Source organism: Heteronotia binoei, chromosome 2, assembly GCF_032191835.1.
Source record: "Heteronotia binoei isolate CCM8104 ecotype False Entrance Well chromosome 2, APGP_CSIRO_Hbin_v1, whole genome shotgun sequence".
Taxonomy (NCBI): Eukaryota; Metazoa; Chordata; class Lepidosauria; order Squamata; family Gekkonidae; genus Heteronotia; species Heteronotia binoei.
Genome location: NC_083224.1, coordinates 175238256 through 175257455, shown reverse-complemented (window position 1 = coordinate 175257455; position 19200 = coordinate 175238256). Strand labels below are relative to the sequence as shown.

The following is a 19200-nucleotide window of genomic DNA, read 5'->3' as shown; positions in this document are numbered from 1 at the left end:
CCAGTGTCTGCTGTTATTTCACACCTACATCTTTGTAAGCTAAAGGTTGGCACAATCACTGACTGCTGTTGAAACTGGAAACGTGGCTAAACTTTGCATCTGAGAATGATTACTTACTCCTGTCTGGACAGACCAAAGAGGCAATGCAGCTGCCCTGTGCGTGCACATGTCCAGTCTGTCTGCCTGCCAGTTATTCACAGGTGGACACACTGTTTGCGGAAGGCCTAGGCTCACAGCCAGGGCTGTGCTCACACACCAGCTAAGCAAGCAATGGATTAAGACCCCAGATATGAGGAACCACTAAATCCAACCCCCTTTCCCTTTTGTGGCAATGCCACTGGGTGCCTTAAACTTGATATAGTTTAGAGTCTAGGCATGGTTCACTGCTCAGAGCTTGAAATCAAGCCAGTGGCTACAAAACTGTGTGTGACAACTGCGCAGACTCTTGGGATTAATTTCTACTCTCTTTTTCTCATCAAAGTAAATGATGAAGTGTTCCAAGATGATGGAAATACGGTGTAGACCAGGGGTGGCCAAACCTGCTTAATACAAGAGCCACATAGAATAAATGTCAAATGTTTGAAAAAGACTGCAGATTTATACCCCACCCTTCTCTCTGAATCAGACTCAGAGTGGCTTACAATCTCCTATATCTCCCCCAACAACAGACACCCTGTGAGGTGGGTGGGGCTGAGAGGGCTCTCACAGCAGCTGCCCTTTCAAAGACAACTGCAATAGCTATGGCTAACCCCAGGCCATTCCAGCAGCTGTAAGTGGAGGAGTGAGGAATCAAAACCGGTTCTCCCAGATAAGTCTATACACATTTAACCAGTACACCAAACTGGGTCTTGAGAGCCACAAGACATGAACATCAGATGTTTGAGAGCCATGAGAAAGGAAGGAAATCGATGGGGAGGAGAGGTAGAAAGAAACCAACTTTAATTTTAAATGCATTCTCCAAGCCACCAGCTAGCTTGACTGGGAGAAGTGATTTAAAGAAACAAATGCCTTCTCCAAGCTGGCCAACAGGACACTAGGGGCTTTGAGAACCTCACAAAATGTGTGAAAGTGTTTGGCCACCCCTGGCTTAGGCAGAGAAAAATGCATCTAGAAAAATGTACCCACAATTGGAGAAGAAAAACTCAGTTCAGAAGGATTCCGTTGCTTCTAACAAAATCAGGTTTTTTTCCTTGCAAGGATGCAGTAGGGCTGAAGGCAGCCAGGTTATAGTCAGGTGTAGGATATAAGGCTCATATCACCCAGGTCCTGAAAGATCTGCACTGGCTGCATGTCTCTCTTCATAGCGGGCCTCCCATAGCCATGCTCTCCGTGTCCCTGCCTGCAGAGGTGAGGCAGGTGGTGGCCAGAAATGGCTTTTGCAGTGGTGACACCTTATCTGTGGAATGCCCTTTCCTTTGATGCTTGGTACCCACCATACCCTTGTTTAGGGGCCAGGCCCAGAAGAAGTTGCTTTTCTTTACCCAGGCTTTTTCATTTAAGGGCTTGATTGTTTTACACTTTTAGTTTGGTTTCAGCTTAAGGATTGTAACAGTCTGTTTAGGCTGCTGTTTTTAACGTTCTAGCTGGGATTTAGTGTTATGTTCTATTTTGCAAGCTGCTTCAAGCAGCCTCTCTTGAAGAACCACTTTACTAAAGGAAATAGACAGGCACGTCCACTGAGCAGGATAGGTGCAGAGGGGGGAAAGGCAAACCATCATGGGTGATTGGAGAAAGGCTGGGATTTTTAAAAATATACTAGACAGAACCTTTGCCCACTTTCCCCTGTATAGAGTCCCTGTCTAAAGCAAGAGTGCAGAACATGCAGTTCGGGGACCGAATCAGGCCCCTGAGCAATTGGCTGTCATCTGTTTCCTTCTCCCTATATCTTGCTTCCTTCTGCAAAACAGCTTGCTTTGCAAGGCTTGTTCAGTTGCACGGGAGCTACAGAGCAAAGCCTGTTTTTTCCATTGGCTGAGGCTCCTCCCTTGGGGAGGAATAGCTTGCTTTGCCAGGCTCTCTCAATTGCACAGCAGAGCTACTGAGCCAAGCCTCTCTTCCTTCTATTGGCTAAGGCTCCCCCCCCCCGCCCAAGTTCCCTGGGGAAGGAAGGAAAGAGCCAGAGCTTCCTTTGCCCAGTTCCCTGGATCCCATGGGAGAAATACAAAGAAAGTATCTTTAAAACCAATGAGTGCTAACGTTTTAAGCATATTTTAAGTTTTAAATATATATATTTGGGTTTGTCTGTGTTCTTTATAAAATTTATATCTCTTCTACCTAATCTTAAATAGGTACACACATGGCCCAGCCTGGCATGGCCCGGCCCAACAAGGTCTCATCTATGTCAGATCCGGCCCTCATAACAAATGAGTTCAGCACCCCTGCTCTAAAGGTACTGAAACAAAGCCTCCTGTTTTCAGTAACTGCAAGGGAAGGTGGAACATCACTTATGGAAAAATATGTATGCAACTGGGGCACAGGCCAGAGCCTAGAAGCATAACACAGATGGCAGTTCTATTTGCTTATTACGATTTATGACTGCTAGCCAGAGAAGATACTAAGAGGCTGTATTTGCTGTCTGGTTTTGTCTGCCAAACTATAAAAGCATGCAGGACCAAAACTGATATGGCCACAATAGAGGGGAGAAAGAATAGAACAAATAGCAAAGTAATCATTTGCTCTCTGGCCTGTAGGTCAAAAAGACCTTCCAACGTAGTTAACCAATACTACAACATGAACACGTAACTGGCTGCTCAGCCACTGGCCTTGTGGGCCCCCAGTGTACTTTTAAGGTTGAAGACCTCCAAGTGAAAAAAAAATCAAGCACGTGGCATTGCATGTAGCAAGGAAGGTGACTGGACAGATTCAAAATGTTCTAATGCAGAACATACAACCAAGGGACAAAGCAGAAAGACAGAAAGGGATCAGCCCATGGTCACCCAGCAAGCTTGCATGGCGGAGTATATATTTCCACCTGGGTCTCCCTAGATCTTGGACACTCTACCACCACACTGTGCAGTATGCACTTAGTGGGTGATCATATTATTGCCAGGATGGGAGACCGCAACTAAGACAGCGTGGCTTATCTACAGACTTCATGGCAGAGGCAAACTTCGAACTGGGGACTTTCAGGTACGTCATTCAGTCCCCTCACCACAACACTGCACAAACTCTTCACAGGAGCAGCTTCCTGGAGCCGTTTAGTCTTCCTTTAACCTCTGAAGGCTGATTCACACACAATAGTACTTGGGAGCATCCAAGATACGACATTAAAATATTTATATTCAGCTCCTGCCATGGCTCAAGGTGGCTTACAAATTCTCATTTAAAGCATACAAAACAGCCCAGTCAAGCTCGAACTCATCAGATCTCGAAAGCTAATTAGGTCTGACCCTGGCAAGTACTTGGATGGGAGACCTCAAAGGAATACCAGGGCTGGGAGTCAGAGGCAGGCAATAGCAAGCCACCTCTGAACATCCAAACCCCACTAGGGGTCACCAGAAGTCAATTATGACTCCCAGACACATGCACACACACACACACACACACACACACAAATACAAAAAAACACACATACAAAATACAATAAAACAAGCCCCTTTCCACCCTTAAAAAAACCTGGAGTTCACACCCATTAAAAGTCTTGACAAATAAAAAAAAAACTTACATTGCCTCCTAAAAAAATATGGGCAGCACTCCCCCTGCCTGGGAGATTATTCCATAGGGTGGGAAAAGCATTACTTTGGTCAGTGCCAGGTAGACTACTATAAACAGAGGAGCAGCTAGCAGGAGGATTACAGTTGGTACACAAGAACACAGAGAGATGGTCTTTCAGATATAAGGGTTCTAGGCTCTGAAAGTCATAACCAGCACCTTGAACTCTGAAATCAAGTGGAAGCCCCCGTGGCCAGTTTAAGTAGGTGAGATGTCCTTGGCTAGCCCCTGACAATATCCAGCTGCCAAGTTTTCTGGTTGTTTTCAAGGGTAATCAACAGGAATGTCTCGCAAGTATTGTATTCAAGTTGGCATGGGACAAGATCAAAGTTCTGTCTGGAGCAGGATGACCCATTGATTCGTGGCCAAGATTACCACTTGATGGTGCAGACGGATGATGAACATGTTATGTAAACTGGCCTTGGATAATGCAGCGCTAAAAACATGAACAGGATATTTTGCTCTATGCAACCTAGATAGGGCATGAATGCATCACTACATCAGTTATTAGTTGTCCAGTCTGATCACTCCCTCAAGGAAACAACATGGTACAGTGTCCTCAGCCTTTCTGAGCTTGCAAGCACCTTTGAAATTCTGCGCACAGCCATGATTGCCAGCCTCCAGGTGGGGCCTGGAGATCTCCCCCTTTTCCAGCTGATCTCCAGCTGGCAGAGATCAGCTCCCCTGGAGAAAATGGCTGCTTTGAAGGGTGGTATCTGTGGCCTTGTACCATGCTGCAACCCCTCCTCTCCCCAAATCCCATCCTCTCCCAGATCCACCCCCGAAGTCTCCAGGATTTTCCAACACAAACCTGTATTTTCCAACTCTGGGCACAAGCAGGGTGGGTGCAACCACAAAATGGCTGCCGCAGCTTACCTTCAGTCACATAGTGGAGATCCTTGTGATGCGGAAGCAACTGCCTCCAAAGCAACAATTTTAAAAATCTGCACAGCCGATTGGATCTGCTTAAGAGCATATGAAAGTTTACATTCTAAATAAAACTTAGTTGGTCTTAAAGGTGCACTTGTCTACTTTGTTCAATTGCTTCAGACCAACCCGGCTGCCTACTGGGATGGATCTACACTGGGCAGTCAGAAGGCCTGCTAGGCAAAAGCCCCTCCTGCCCCCAATCACTTCCTAAAAACACTGTATGGGCAGCAGGTTGGGGGCCCATAGGTTAGGATCCAAAGGCCTGCTGGTGACTTTACGCTAGCCACTGTCTTTACGCTAGCCACCGGAATGTACCTCACAGAGCATTGCTGTTGGAAGGATCAAATGGCAGAAGGGAGAATGAAGCTGTACGCTGCTTGGGCTCCCCATTAGGGAGGAAAAACAGGGCCTTGCATCCAGGGCTTTTTTTGGAGCAGGAACTCCTTTGCATATTAGGCCACACACCCCTGATGTAGCCAACCCTCCAAGAGCTTACACGGCTCTTAGTACAGGGCCTACTGTAAGCTCCAGGAGGACTAGCTACACCAGGGCGGTGTGGCCTAATATGCAAAGGAGTTCTTGCTACAAAAAACAAGCCCTGCAGCTAAAATAAATACCTTGACAACGTTGCTGCCTAGTCAGTCCCTCCCTCCCTTCAAACCTCTTGCAGGGTTGCATCTGATTCTTTCTGTGGATGTAACTTCACACGTAAATTTCATCAAACATTCTTCCCAAGCGAAGGCAGATCAACAAGAAAAAGAAGCATCATGTCTCCAAGTTTATTTGCCAATAAAATATTGCAACTTTTATTTAAAACAAAATGCAAATTGGCAAAAAATCTTTTTTGTTGGAACGACAGGCAAAGGGAGCCCACACAACGGGGCCCTTATTTACATCAAGTTAACACTGTTCGCAGTTCACAGTCAGGCAATAGTGAGAATTTAAATTAGAAAAAAAAACCCCTCAAATATATTACAACAACAAATTTAAAAAACAAAACAAAAAAGAACAATTGACAACACTGGTAAGTGTGGGTGTTGTTTGTGAGCGGCGTGTGTTTTCAATTCCATCAAATTCTCTCTTCAGTGACTTCAACTACTGACTCAACTAACAAAGAGTGTTGGGTTTGTTTAGAATCCCAAACCAACTTTTCCCCGCCCTCCCCCCAAACCCACCCCCCTTCCGCTGCACGCTCTTGGTGCCCTGGACATCTGCAGAGAAACCAGGCATTTCCAATGCTACTCTTCTGTAATGTGGAGGCACACACATTTTCATTGCATTAAACTAGCTTTACAGAGCCAACTGCTTACAGTTTTGGGATGCGGAGGCCAGGAGGTTCCCAAGAATATTCCATATTCAGTCATTGTGGGGGGGGTGTGTGTGGCTTTTCTAAGCCTCTACTTGAACCATGGGCCTGAGCCCTGCAAAGGAACAAAGACAAGTAATGGCCACTTCACTCACAGACTCCGTGCTCCAAGATGGAGCAGCTGGAATGGATTTGGTCAAAACATTCAATGACAACTTATGGCCTGTTTGTACTATCTGCAGAAGTGGTAAAGCACTGGACTGCGCTATCAAGGCGGTGGGATTCACGGCTGTGTACATGCGCACAAACTGCACGTTTCAGAGTTCCTTTGCCAAAGGGAGATAGTCTGTCAGCTAGATGATTAGGTGTCGCCAGCTTCTCTAAAATGTACACATGCAGTTTTTAAGATGGCACAGTAGTAAAACATAATCCCCACAGGCATCTGGAGCTGTACAGTTGAAAAGCTTTACCATAGGCATGAATTGCTAGGACTCTGCCACAAGTATCAAATGGACCCAGTAACTGCTGCATGAACTGGGGGCAGCTTCTCTTTTCATACGGGCGATGGGAATAATTAAGGCCTTTGGGTAGGGTCTGAGCGCTCACCCAATGAGAATTTTGAATAAGGGAACAAAAGATTTGATGCCACTGCTCAACCCACCCTCCCCCCCCCCACTGCTTTCCAGGGCAAAAAACACAACTCCCCCCCCCCCCCCCCCCCCATGATTGGAACACAAAAATGCCTGTCGGAATGCTTTCAAAGCTTATGGGTTTGACACTCTACTACAGACAGGTTTTAGAAACCTCAAAACTCACAAAACGGTCCACAGGCAGAGTGCATACATCGTGGCATGCCATCACGCATGGAAGTCTTCTTAAGCGTACATGTACGTTACCTAGCACAACCTTGCTATGAAACCAACAGCAGTGCCGGGGGTGGGGAAGTATTCCTGCAAACTCCAATCCATAGAGGAGCAAGCTGGCCCTCCTTACTTCTATACTCCACAGGTTCAAAAACCTCCATTCAGCTGAAGCTTCCTGTGGATGCCACGTATTGTTCCCTCAGACCAGTTGCATTTTCTTCCCACAGTATGAACTTGAGTTTCACAGGAGTCTGGTTTAAGGATCATGGTCAGTTCCAAAGGATCAGTGCCACAATTCCAAAAAAAAAAAAAAAGGCAAACGGGGCAGGTGTGAGGGCAGCAGCCTCTCCTCCCCGGTGCGTGTCATTTAAAAGTGCCGTTCTGAACGGGGTACAAATTGTGCAAGGTACTACTTGAAAATGGGCACTAGGACAAATATCACCCTTTCAATTTCCAAAGGGCTCGAGCCTACAGGAAATCATGGATCAGTGATTATAACAAAGTGTATGAATGCTATGACTATCAACAGGTATACTCTGGAGTCCACATGGGAAACCTCCAGCAGAGAAAACAATTCATGTGCTCAAGATAACTTGCACGTTGTGTTCCAGCAATCCAGGAATGCATACGCAGAAGAGAGATCCCATCAACGAGCAAAGCAAGCTGTGAGGTGGCCTCATGGTTATTTATGAGCCTCTTCAAGCCCACACATACATGTAACCCCAGCAGGCTGTGGTGTCTTCTGGTAATACCAGCAAGTGAAACAGAGGGGATGGGAGAGTCACTAGAGTCACCTGAATACCTGTGATGGAGGAATTTGTAGACAGTTTTGGATTGCTCAGAAATACTAAATTCCTGAGAAACCAAAGTAGGAATATGGACAGTATACATGGTGCAGAATGGCACAAGATGCAGAATCCTATCCTTCCTGCCCCCCCCCCCCAAATCCCACATATACATTCCCTGTGCAGAAGAGAGCAAGGCAACTTACAAAGAAGCATGAAGCCAAGTATAAAACCTAGCATTAGGATTTGAAAACCCAGCACATCTATAAGACAAGGCTTTAAGTTCTGTGCTCTTTGTAGGTGACTCTGAGATCCCTCAACCACTACATCCTCCACCTGATGGAAGAAGGTATGGTATGGAACAATTTGAAAATGAGACAAGACGTGGCTGAAAATTCAAAGTGATGCATGACAAAAAGTGCTGATACGCTTCTTGTGACCATCATGAATGCGCAAGTGCTAACCAAAAGGATTTTGTCCTCCTCTTGCTTTGCTGCAGAACCTCTCGGGAAGGCTAGAAGACTACTATCTCCAACCTTTTGCAAAAACGCCCTCCTTGCTCAGAGCACTGGAGAGTGAAAGGTTTAAAGCAAGCCAACACAAATATCCTTAAAAACCATCCATTTTGTGAGCTACCTGAGGTATGGAATACAGAAAGAATAGTTTGTGCAGGCAAAGACACAAAAAGCAAATGCTGAGATGATGTCTGTATGAATGACCCTCTCTGCTCTACCAAGAACGTCACACTAAAGCTGCACACACGTCTTGCAAACAGGAACCACCAGGTAGTCCACTCTTGTGTCTTCTGCTGAAGGATTCTTGGCTCATGAGGGCATGCGGAAAACAGAACAATTAGTGTTTACTTTAAAAAAAAAAAAAATCTGTGGCATTTGCAAATTAAATGGCAAATTTGTTTTGCTTAAAATCTGTTACTTTGTACTGTCCCTAGTCTGATATGCACAGGTCGGAAGCCAAAAAAGCATATAAAACATCACCTCTCAGAGCCGTTATGCATTGAACTTGGCAAGCAAAAAGTAATATGGTGGTCTCAAATGGAAACAGGCAGAGGGGGGCACAGTATGATTCAAATCAATGGTTCCCAAATGGCTGGGCCCCAAAAGTGTGTCTGGTCTAGGAACCAGGGCCCCCAGTTTTCTTGTGCATTTACTTAGGGTCCATTCCAAATTTCCTTGCCTCTCTAAATGAGCTAAATTTCCCTGCTTCTCTAAATGAGCTAAATTTCCCTGCTTCTCTAAATGAGCTAAATCTCCCAGGCAGCCAGGCTCTTCGCCTCCACTTGCCTCCCATTTGTTCACTCAACTTGGGACAGTGATGCAGCTCCCTTCCCTTTATTTTTCTACTTTTAGAGCAGATACAGCCACTTTTCATTCAGTTAATGTTATTTTGGCTCTTTAAACAGACACTGGGGGGAGGGGGAAAGCTATTTATAAAAAGGGAAGGCCAAAATCTCTTGGCCCAAATTCACATTCTTCAGTCACCTGCTGTTTCTCTCTACACAGGGCCAGCCCTGCCACTAGGCAAACTAGGAGACTGCCTAGGGTGCTGGCCTTCTGGGGGTGCCCAATTGGATGTCTCCCATGTGATTCAGTTACATTATCAGTGGGGGGGGGGGCGGCAGAAGTTAGCCTTGCCTAGGGTGCCAGCCAGTCTAGGGCTGGCCCTGTCTCTACATAAACACATATATAATGTTAATGCCATGCTGCTCTTTCAATTCATATATAAGAACATAAGAGAAGCCATGTTGGATCAGGCCAATGGCCCATCCAGTCCAACACTCTATCACACAGTGACCAAAACACACACACACACTGTGGCTAACAGCCACTGATAGACCTCTGCTCCATATTTTTATCCAAACCCCTCTTGAAGGTGGCTATGCTTGTAGCCGCCGCCACCTCCTGTGGCAGTGAATTCCACATGTTAATCACCCTTTGGGTGAAGAAGGACTTCCTTTTATCCGTTTTAACCTGACTGCTCAGCAATTTCATTGAATGCCACGAGTTCTTGTATATGGCTTTTTTTTTTAGCAGGAACACAGTTCCAGCTGGCTTGGTGTCAGGGGGTGTGGTCTAATATGCAAATGATTTCCTGCTGGGCTTTTTCTACAAAAAAAGCCCCATATATAAATCAAAAGAGCAGCATGGCATTAGCATTTTAAAATCTCCATATTTTAAAACTAAAATTACCAGCATTTAAAGTTTAAGGTGCACAACGTCTCAGACCTTGTAAAACTGTCACCAGTGATGCTACAAGAATGGCAATTTGCTGGCATTTGTGTATGGACTGTGACCGTTTTTAAACCTGGAGTTAATATACAGTAGCTAGAGCTACATAGTCTTCAACCCACCCCCCGCAGTATGTATCCTTGGTAAACACAAGGTGAGGTTCGTATTCAGTTTGGCGCATTGCTGAGACCATGAATTCCCTTCCCACATCTCAGGAAGTATTAACTGGGACAAATCAATTTCTCTTAATCTTTGAGTACACGTGTCTTCAGGACATGACAGAATTCTAGTTTAGGAAACTGATTTTTTTTGTGGACCGTATCAGGCATAAATGAGGACTCGTGTCTTTGCTTTTTGTTAGGGAAATCAACATCTGAGTTCAGTGGCACCTTTTAAGACCGATAAAGTCACCAGCATGCTAAACCAGAATAGGCAGCCAAGGCCCAGCTCACACCAACAGGCAAGAAGAGTCTCTCATGAAGGTGTGCCTGCTCCTCACCTCCCCAAAATAACTGACAAAGGTGCTTCACATGGGTGTCAGTTCTTCTACCCCCTTAAGGAGGGGAAGACTGCAGGGCCAATCCACTCCCATGTTATCTGCATGGCAAAAGCAGAGAACTATTTTCATTTTGTCACCGTAGGAGGCCCGCTATTGCTCTAGTCTGAAGTGGGCCCAAAAACTTAGGTAGACTCTCAACTGAACTAGAAGTGTGAGAAAGGAGAGTTAATGATTCATTCTTCCTCTAGCCCCTATAAGTTATCGAGTCATCCTATCTGCACCATTATATTACTTTCCCCAATAATGCACATCTAGAAAACAAGCAATTTAGAACAGGGCACCAAAAAAAAAAAAAAGCCCTACTTTTTTATATGAACGTTAAGTAATATCACTAGGTACTCCTGGAGGTCAGCTTGTGAGCAGCAGAGAAATGACCTCAAGTCTGGTACAGCAATATTTTTCTAGTTCCATAAAAAAAAACAACCCAGCTGGATTAGAGTCAGCTAAATTTAAAACAAGGAATGTAGAGAGCAGCAGCAGCAGCATCCTGCAATGCCTTTAAACCGGGGTGGGGTGGCCCCTGAAGGTTTATCAAAGGAACGGGAGCCAATATTGTACCAAAGTTTCAACACAGATACAAGTTCCAAAGGGGGGGGGACAGCTTTCAGACACATGCTGGTTATTGTTTGTGCTACAGCCCCAAACTACTCAAGTGATTGCCAGGTTAGATACCCATGCTACACTACCCAAAATGGTGATCATAGCTCGTTCGAGTGCTTTTGGGGGGTGGGAGGAGTGAAATCCAGTGGCAAGTTTGCCCAGCATCACTCAGCTACCAGTAAAGGAGTGATGGATGTGTGACGGTGGTGATTGGGGTGGGGGGGGTAAATGGTGTGAGGAGAACAAAAAGACATGGGTTTTCATACATCAGCTGGCTTACAGCAGTAAAACACACTGTGGAAGTCACGCTACCTGGACTTAAAGTATCTCCTTCCTCAAAGCTCCCAGCGATATTTAGTATGACAGACCCTGCCCCCACAACTAACCCCCCTTCCCTTTTTTGGGGGGGGGGTAACAAATTCCAGTTCCAATGGTGCCCCTGAACCTTTCTGCCATAGATCAGAAGGCCAAAACATGCAGTAGTGCAGAAAAGGAAGCGGCCTCCCCTCCCAGTCGCTCTGGTCATCTGGATAACGTGGATAACAGCAGACCTTTCCCAAGACAAAGATCCCTGCTGACGATTCTCCTGCCTTCAAGGAAGAGGACTGAGAATGTAAGTCCCGCCCGAACCTCTCTGTGGACACAAGATTGCGTTTCTCTGGCTAGGGCGAACTTTTGACATTCTGCCCGTATCAGCTGCGATCTTCGGACCTCCCCCTCCCTTGAAACTTGGCCTCCCTCCCATCCGCCCTATGTACTGAGATGAACCTGTAAACATGAGAGCTCAGTGATCTGAGGTACTTCACATAAAAACTCGCTCAAGTATCAAGTCTTTCATTTCAAAAGCTACAACATAGAGGGAGGCGGGAGGGAAAAACCCACAGAAGAAGTCATCCCAACCCTTCTCTTCTCTCTCCATGTTGTGTACTGTTCTTCTTCCCAACCAGGTATTCGACAGTAGCTACCTCTGGACAACGTCACTGATTTCTTGGACACAAGACAATAAGTTATTAAGCACAGGGTTCGCGCCGGACAAGCTAGCAGCCACCGAGGACACCTGCAGCTCCTGCAGGCTGAGTTCCAGTTTGCTCACAGCTTCCCGGAAGGCAAACTTGTTGCGGGTTTGGGGGATGCAGTCCACATAGCCTGAGCAGTAATCGAGCAGCTGGTGCCCCGTATCCACCAGCTGGCTGTTTGTGGAGGGCTCGGCGATGGCACTCGAGAGGAGGTCCGCACACTCCAGTAGCGCCTCTTTGCTGATTTTGTCAGCTGAAATCCTCTCGGCCGCCTGCTTTGTCTTTCTCAGCGCTACTTTGGCCCCCGCTGTGCCGTTTGCCATTTTGGAGGGTGAGGTGGAAGACGACGACGGAGGCACTTGAGGCGGAGGCATCATGGGTCTGCCAGTTTTTCCACCGGCGGGTGCTATCGTTGCCCTTTTGTTGCCCTCGCTTGACTCCTGCCCGTGCTGCTGCACCAGCGCTCCATTGTTTAACTCATCCGTTGCCTCCAGGCAAGCTGCAGGCTGTTGCAGGAGCCTCATCACCGGGGGCGGGGGTGGAGCACACTTTGGTTTGATCCGCCTGGGCCTGTCGTTGGAAGCTGCGACCTGATGCTCAGATAAGAGCTTGAACCGATTCCCCTGAGAGTCTGTGCCAATGAGCTGCACGTCTGCCGGAGTATGCTTCAGAGTGGGCGAGATCAGGACTGGCACTTTGTGGTTATGAGTGGTTGGAAGTATTGCTGAACCCTTGGTTGGAGAAGACCAACCTGGTTTCTCCTCGCTTTCTGCCAACCCTTGCCAAGTACTGCTGTTCTTTTCTTTACTCTTCAGGCTTGCAGTGGCCGTCGGCCCTGGACAGTCCTTTTCTGAAATAGTTGAGTCCACAGAAGGGGTCTTGAGGGGAATAGCTGTAGCACCTCTTGGCAGAAGTTTGGCTTTTGGTCGGTCTCTGGTCAGAACAGGGACATCTTCACACTTTTTAGGGAGCAGGTCACTGGACTTGCTTGTGCTCTCCTCTGGCTGGGAGGAGGTGGACACCGTCCTTTCTAGTTGGACTTTTGACCTGTGGCAATTCCTGGGAAGGGTCATTGCCATCCTTTCCTGCTCGGGAAGCCCTGAGGACATGGAAGATGTTGAGTTGGACCGGGGAAAAGGCTTGGAAGCTTCTTCACTGCCAGCAGGCCTCCCAGCTCTTAAGCCCAGTGTCTTTTTAATCAGGCGTGGGGTGAAGAAGCCCGTTATGCCCGACCAGCCACTACTGGCACTTGTGCCTCCGCTGCCACCAGAACCACCGCCGCAACCACCATCATCGCCATAGAAGTTCCTCTGTGTGAAGCTTCCACCATAGCACTTGGAAGAGGAAAGGTTTCCATCCTGCTGTGAGGGGTTGAAAGAAAACCCATCGATATGCTGCAAAGGACCAACTGCTGAAAAGTTACCCGTCAACTCGTATTTCTTGTGAGGCTGATTTTCCATCTCGCGGAAGGAGCTGCTGCGTTTTGGAGGGGTGGGAGCATTTTTCTTCTTCATGAAAGAGCTGAAGAAGCCACCTTTTCGGTCTCTGGTGAAGGTGGTCTCTCTGGTCTCTTCTAAGAGGCTGCTGGGTGACTTGTCTCTCTGCTTGCGAGGTAGTGCTGGCGATCCACTCGTCTGCTGGGTGCTTCTGATAAAACCTAGAGGGAGAAAGGAATGTAAATAACTTCTCTGAACCAATGTTAAACCTTGCTACATATCCATGACACTAGAACTCTACAAAGCTACAGGATGCATACTAACCTGGTTGAGTCTTGTTTAATCAAGATGATGGGCAAGCTATGAGCATGGACAAGGAGCCTTCTTGAACTCATCAAGGAAGGCTAAACTTTTTGCCATAGAAGTGAATGGTGACATGAAGTGCCATCCTGATTAGACCAAAGGGACCATCTAGTCTAGTATCCTGTTTCCAACAGCAGCCCACTAGATGCTTCCAAGAAGCAGGGCAAGAAGACCATGTCCTTGGTCCTCAAACACCGAATGATCAGATCCACAGTCCCTTGACATGGAGGACTTGGCTAGCTATCACGGCACACAGTGACTGATAGGCCTATCATCCATGGATCTGTCTAAGCCCCTTTTAAAACCCTTTAAACCAATCATCTTCACAACTATTTGTGGCAGCTATAAATTAACGTACATGTTTTGTGTGAGGTAGTCCTTTCTTCTGTTTGTCCTGCATCTACTCAATCAATTTCACTCTAGGACCCAAAGATCTCGTGTTATTGGAAAAGCAAGGAGTCTTATCCGCTTATTGCACATCATTTGTAATGTTATGCATTGTCCCCCTCAAGCAGACACCCACATATATAAGAGACAGTTTCCCATGGAGATGCAAGTTGGGGATGGAGCTGTAGCAGAGGGTAAATCTGTGCTAGGAGCCCCAACCCTGTGGGGGGAGGGGCAGGCTTTGCCACCTTCAAGTGAATTCGGACTGAAATCCACTGATCTTGTCTCGTAAGACTCAATGGAATCTACAGAAAACAGAGCAAAAATCCTTTCTTGTTGTGCAGTCCTACCCTGGATCCAGTTTGAACCTGTCGTTCTTATTCTGGACTTACAAAACAGGATGCTGCAAAATGAACAGGAATCAGCACATTTTAAAAACAAGGTATTATGTTAATGTGACTTCTACAATGTAGAGCTATCAAGAGCTCATCTATGTCTCATTTATGCAGGAATAACCCATTCCATTTTGTCTGGATTAATCCAATTTCTATTTGGCGTCACATTTAAGGCTATACACTTTTGGACTCCTGATTGCAGATTCAGCCAACTCCTCTCTCTGTTCTCCTTCGGGTGAGTGAAGAGAAGGAAAAGGCAGCTAAAAACATGCTGAAAACAGCCTGGACTGCAAAGAAGACAAGCTCAGCTGTGCCTCTTAGCAGCCCTTGTGACTTCATTACCTGCGCCATAAGGCCTGCTCACAGCTGGTCTGCTACTTAGTTCCATGGCTGCCTGCTACTCCCCAAAAGGCAGACAGAATTGATCATGACAGAAAGGGAGGTTCTTGTTTTGGGCCTGGGTTAAGCTATGCTCCAGTGTCCAAAATCTGGACCACTCACTCAAGAAGAGTAGGAAACATTTGTTCACAAAGCTGCCACTCCAGAGTAGCTCACATGGCATACCTGGTGCAGAGCTGGAGGTGGAATGCTCTACGGACTCTTGAGTTCCTTCGATATTCTCTTTGTTTTCTGCTTGTTTCTTCAAAGTCCTGGTCTTGGAAGGAAGCATGGGTAACCGAGGCAGATATGGCACAATGGATGAGGAAGATGCTGTCCTCCCGAGTTCTTCTGCTACCTCTGTAAGAAACCGCAAGGGGTACAATTAGAACACAGACCAACAGGCAAAGAAGAAAGCAGACTGGGTGCTAACCAAAAACACTAGGCGAAGGGAAAGAAAAATCACTGAGAAATTCAGTGAAGTTATGAAGATACTCACTTGAAATATTTAAAGGGACTAGCTGTAAGAGACTTCACAGACTGCACAGCAATCAAATAAAGCATAGCTAAATCAGAGCTCTTATCCAGGAGCAGGCACAGGAAGAGTGCTGTTCAGGGGCCAAAGTGGTCCAAGTGTACTTCTCACGGACACAAACTTCTTCCATTACTCAAGTTTTTACATCCTGGCAGAAGGTGCTAGGGGCTCAGATGCACAAGATGGCTTCACACAAAAAAAACAAAGTGGCAAGCAACACTGAGAGGAACTATGACTGACTTGTGTGTCCACAGGAAAGGTGTGCATATTCCCCGTGGCAAGATATATGTTTTGTGCACACAACAGAGAAATTGTACCCTTGCTCGCCTATGCCCAAGACCCAGAAGAGTAGGTAAAAACAAATAACAAAAACAAAAAACAAATAAAATCAACTTCGTGCTGAGATTTGGAGTTTTAGGCAACGCCATCCAAAATACCAAGGAGCTGAAAGTTTAAAGTGAAATTGTACATAATTATTCAAATACCCACTCATCCCCTCTTTGCCTTCTTCTCTTTGAAGATTTGCCATAGCCATTTAGGCTGGCAATAGACCCATTATTTTAGCAAGGCTCCTAAAATGGAATCACTTGACTGGGATATGACCTCAGTGCTGAAGCTTCACCTGACCTGTCCAAAAAGAATGTGGACCTGTTTCTCACCCATATTTCTATGTCACTCCCTCTTCAAAACTGAGCTGCAGACTGACTCATAGGTTGTCCCTCAGTTTCTGAATTGCACATGAAACAGAGAGAAGGGAGAAAAGTTTACACCCTTCATACTGTGATTAGTATTTTTTTTACATCAGATACGTGGATTCCTTTAATGCAAGGGATATACAAATCTCCCTCCTTTCTTTGCCTGAAATCTGAAGCATGAAGGGAAAAGGAAGACCTTCTTTTGATTATCCGTATCTTGTCTGATGTCCCCTTCTAGTAAGCTCTGCAAAATTTCCAAGTCTGCAATTTCAGATTTTTGGTATTGTATGTTAAAGCTTCTTTGCTAAGGCAGTAGCTTTTAAACTCCAGGGCAACTCCCTGTGCAACTCCCTGCCGCCCTACCACCCCCCCCCCAAAAAAAGTGCACTAAGAAAATGTGATCAAAGTTAGTAAAGCCAATTTGCTTATTTTGCAATAAAACTGCTCACTGTATGCACCTTATTCTGAATACAAACTAAATCTCTGCAACATATGGATTTTTGGCAACGTGAAGTATAGCACAGAGTGTAAGAAATAGGGTTGAGAATCAGCATACGACAAAAGGATGGAAGGGAAGATGAGCAATGTTGGGACTGGAGCACAATGTAGCTTATCAAACTGAAACTTCTGGCAAAACGTAAGTACTAGAAAGATGTAGAAAAATAGCTTAACAGCTTTTAGAAAGTTCACATAACTGACATCTTGCATGAAATAAAATACCTGATTTTGACAAATTAGGAAACCCAGTTTCTGGAGAACAGCAAATACAAACAGAAGCCCAGACTTCCAGCAGAAATCTGATAGTTAATTAGAAGACAGACATCTAAAGTATATGCTAAAAAGGTCACCTTAAAAAAAAATACCATATCCTCCACAGAAGTAAAAATGTTAATGCTTTCTAGATTGTAAGGTAACAAGAAGGGGTCTCACCTTCAGAGATGCTAGAATCATGGAACATGGTTTCGAAGGCCTGATGAGTCTCAGCAAATAAAGGCCTGTCTAAGGGATTCCACTGCCAGCCTATAGCATTAGCAAAGCCAAAGGGAGATTACTATTGCATATTGTGGAATGAAGAACACATTACTTGCCAGAAACATACAGCATCGGTATCATCACTCATTTTTTACTGACAAAAGGCTTTAAGATTCATGTCACTGTCTATTACGTTTTGCATTCTATATATGTGCCTTAGAATAGTCGAATGAGCATTTGAGAATTACCAAACTGAACCCAGTTAAGGGTCCATCTAGACCAGCATTCTGTTACCTGATGTCAAACAGACGGCTCCACCTCTGAGAAGCTCAAAAGCAGGGAATTTAGTCAAGAGCTCCCAATTTCTGCACCCAGTATTTGAGGTTCTGCAGTAATACTGGTCCTGCGTGTGGATGTTTTGTTTACCTGCGTATGGATTTTGTTTACCTGTCTCATTTAGAGGCTGCTGCTAGACCTACCCTTCATGAATTTAACCCCCATTTAAGGCCTGCTTGCAGCACTGAATTTCAGAAGTTGTGTGTTGTGTGAAGCCACACCTTATTTGGATGTGAACCCACCACCAATCAGGTTCATTAGTTTCTACTGAACTCAGAGAGAGACAGGCAGAGAGGATACCGGCACCACCCCAACCACGTTGGGCAGCCTTTCATAATGTTTTTAAATTTAGGCTTCTGCTGTGACATGGCATGCAGCAACGCTAAAAATGTTCACAAAGCTCTAAAAGTCACACCACTGACACCTTTTAATTCAGAACCATTGCTAGAGTTTGTGATTCTAGAAATCAGACACAGTTTCACAAGTCTACATGCACATTTCATTTGGGTCGCTTGTTTTTCAAGTGGATGATTTCACAATGAAGTGGGATGCAGCTTCTTTTAAACAGACTAGGATGTGGATGATGGAAAAATGGGAAATGAAAAATCATGGATTGATAAACATGTAGACAAAGGCCTGAGCCACGGAAAATGGACTGGAACATAACAGATTAGCTGAAACCGTATTGAGACTTTTTAAAGATTTTCAGCAGAAATACAACTTCCGAGGGTTTCTCTGTAATTTTAAAAAAATATATTATGGTTTATTTTTAAAAAAATAATGTTTAGGGTTTCTCTGTAACTTTGGTAGTAAAAAAATGACTAAAATATTTTGAATTTGATAAAGATGCTGGGTTAAGCACTATGCAGATTTCTTTGTTCCACTGAATGGTATGCAGACCTACACTCTGCCTAGCCTGTTAACGCTTATGAAGATGTCAGCTAGTTAACAGCTCTTCAAGAACTGTTCTGCGGCTAAGACACTGGCCACATACTAATGCCTCCACAATACATAGTAATGCACACAATAGTAATGTGCATATCTCCAAAATATATAGTAACAAAAAAATAATCTGCACCACTTCTTGGGCCCCAATGACTGTCAACTTACCATAGTATTGTGTTGCCACTTCCCCTCCCAAAATCAGAATAAAAATGCAGTACTCACATGCTCTCATGAGCTCATACACCTTTGGGGGGCAACCTTCAGGCTGTTCCATCCGATACCCTTTTTCCAGCAGATCATAAACCTGAGAGAGGTCAATGCCAGGATAGGGAGACATCCCATAGGTTGCAATCTCCCACAGCAACACTCCGAAGGCTGCAAGTTAACAAGATTTCTTTAGCTTTGTCCTTCTTCATTGTCTGCATAACATTATTTCTTAAACTGTGGCTGAAGTAAGATTGTTTTTGAAAAATATTTTACTATTAGTGGAAAAATTTACTATTAATCAAAAAATCAGAGGGGGGAGAAACAGATGCTTAGAAACATGTGTGGAGTGTTGTTTGTCTTTGATGTAGCGATCTAGTTTAACTGGAATGTTCTTAAGCCCTGCTACTGGACATAAGAAGAGGGCAAAAAGTGTGAAAGACTAGGTCACTCAGCAGCAGCCATTCTGTAGCCTGCATCCAACCTCCATACCGAAATTCGACCAGCTCCCAGTGCATGTCTAACCAAATTTTCAATC

General features: G+C 45.3%; 1 protein-coding gene across 2 annotated transcripts in view; it reads right to left on the bottom strand.

The window, feature by feature from the left end:
• Positions 1-11818: 11818 nt before the first annotated feature.
• The window catches only part of ABL2 (ABL proto-oncogene 2, non-receptor tyrosine kinase), a 55407-nt gene continuing 48025 nt past the window's right edge, over positions 11819-19200 (bottom strand). For both annotated transcript variants that reach the window (XM_060232498.1, XM_060232499.1), the window contains exons 8-11: positions 18681-18833; positions 17136-17225; positions 15162-15335; positions 11819-13673 (exon numbers count right to left, since the gene is read on the bottom strand). In XM_060232498.1, coding sequence (XP_060088481.1) covers positions 11962-13673; positions 15162-15335; positions 17136-17225; positions 18681-18833 — 2129 coding nt within the window. In that variant the 3' untranslated portion in view covers positions 11819-11961. The remainder of the gene's footprint in view (positions 13674-15161; positions 15336-17135; positions 17226-18680; positions 18834-19200) is intronic.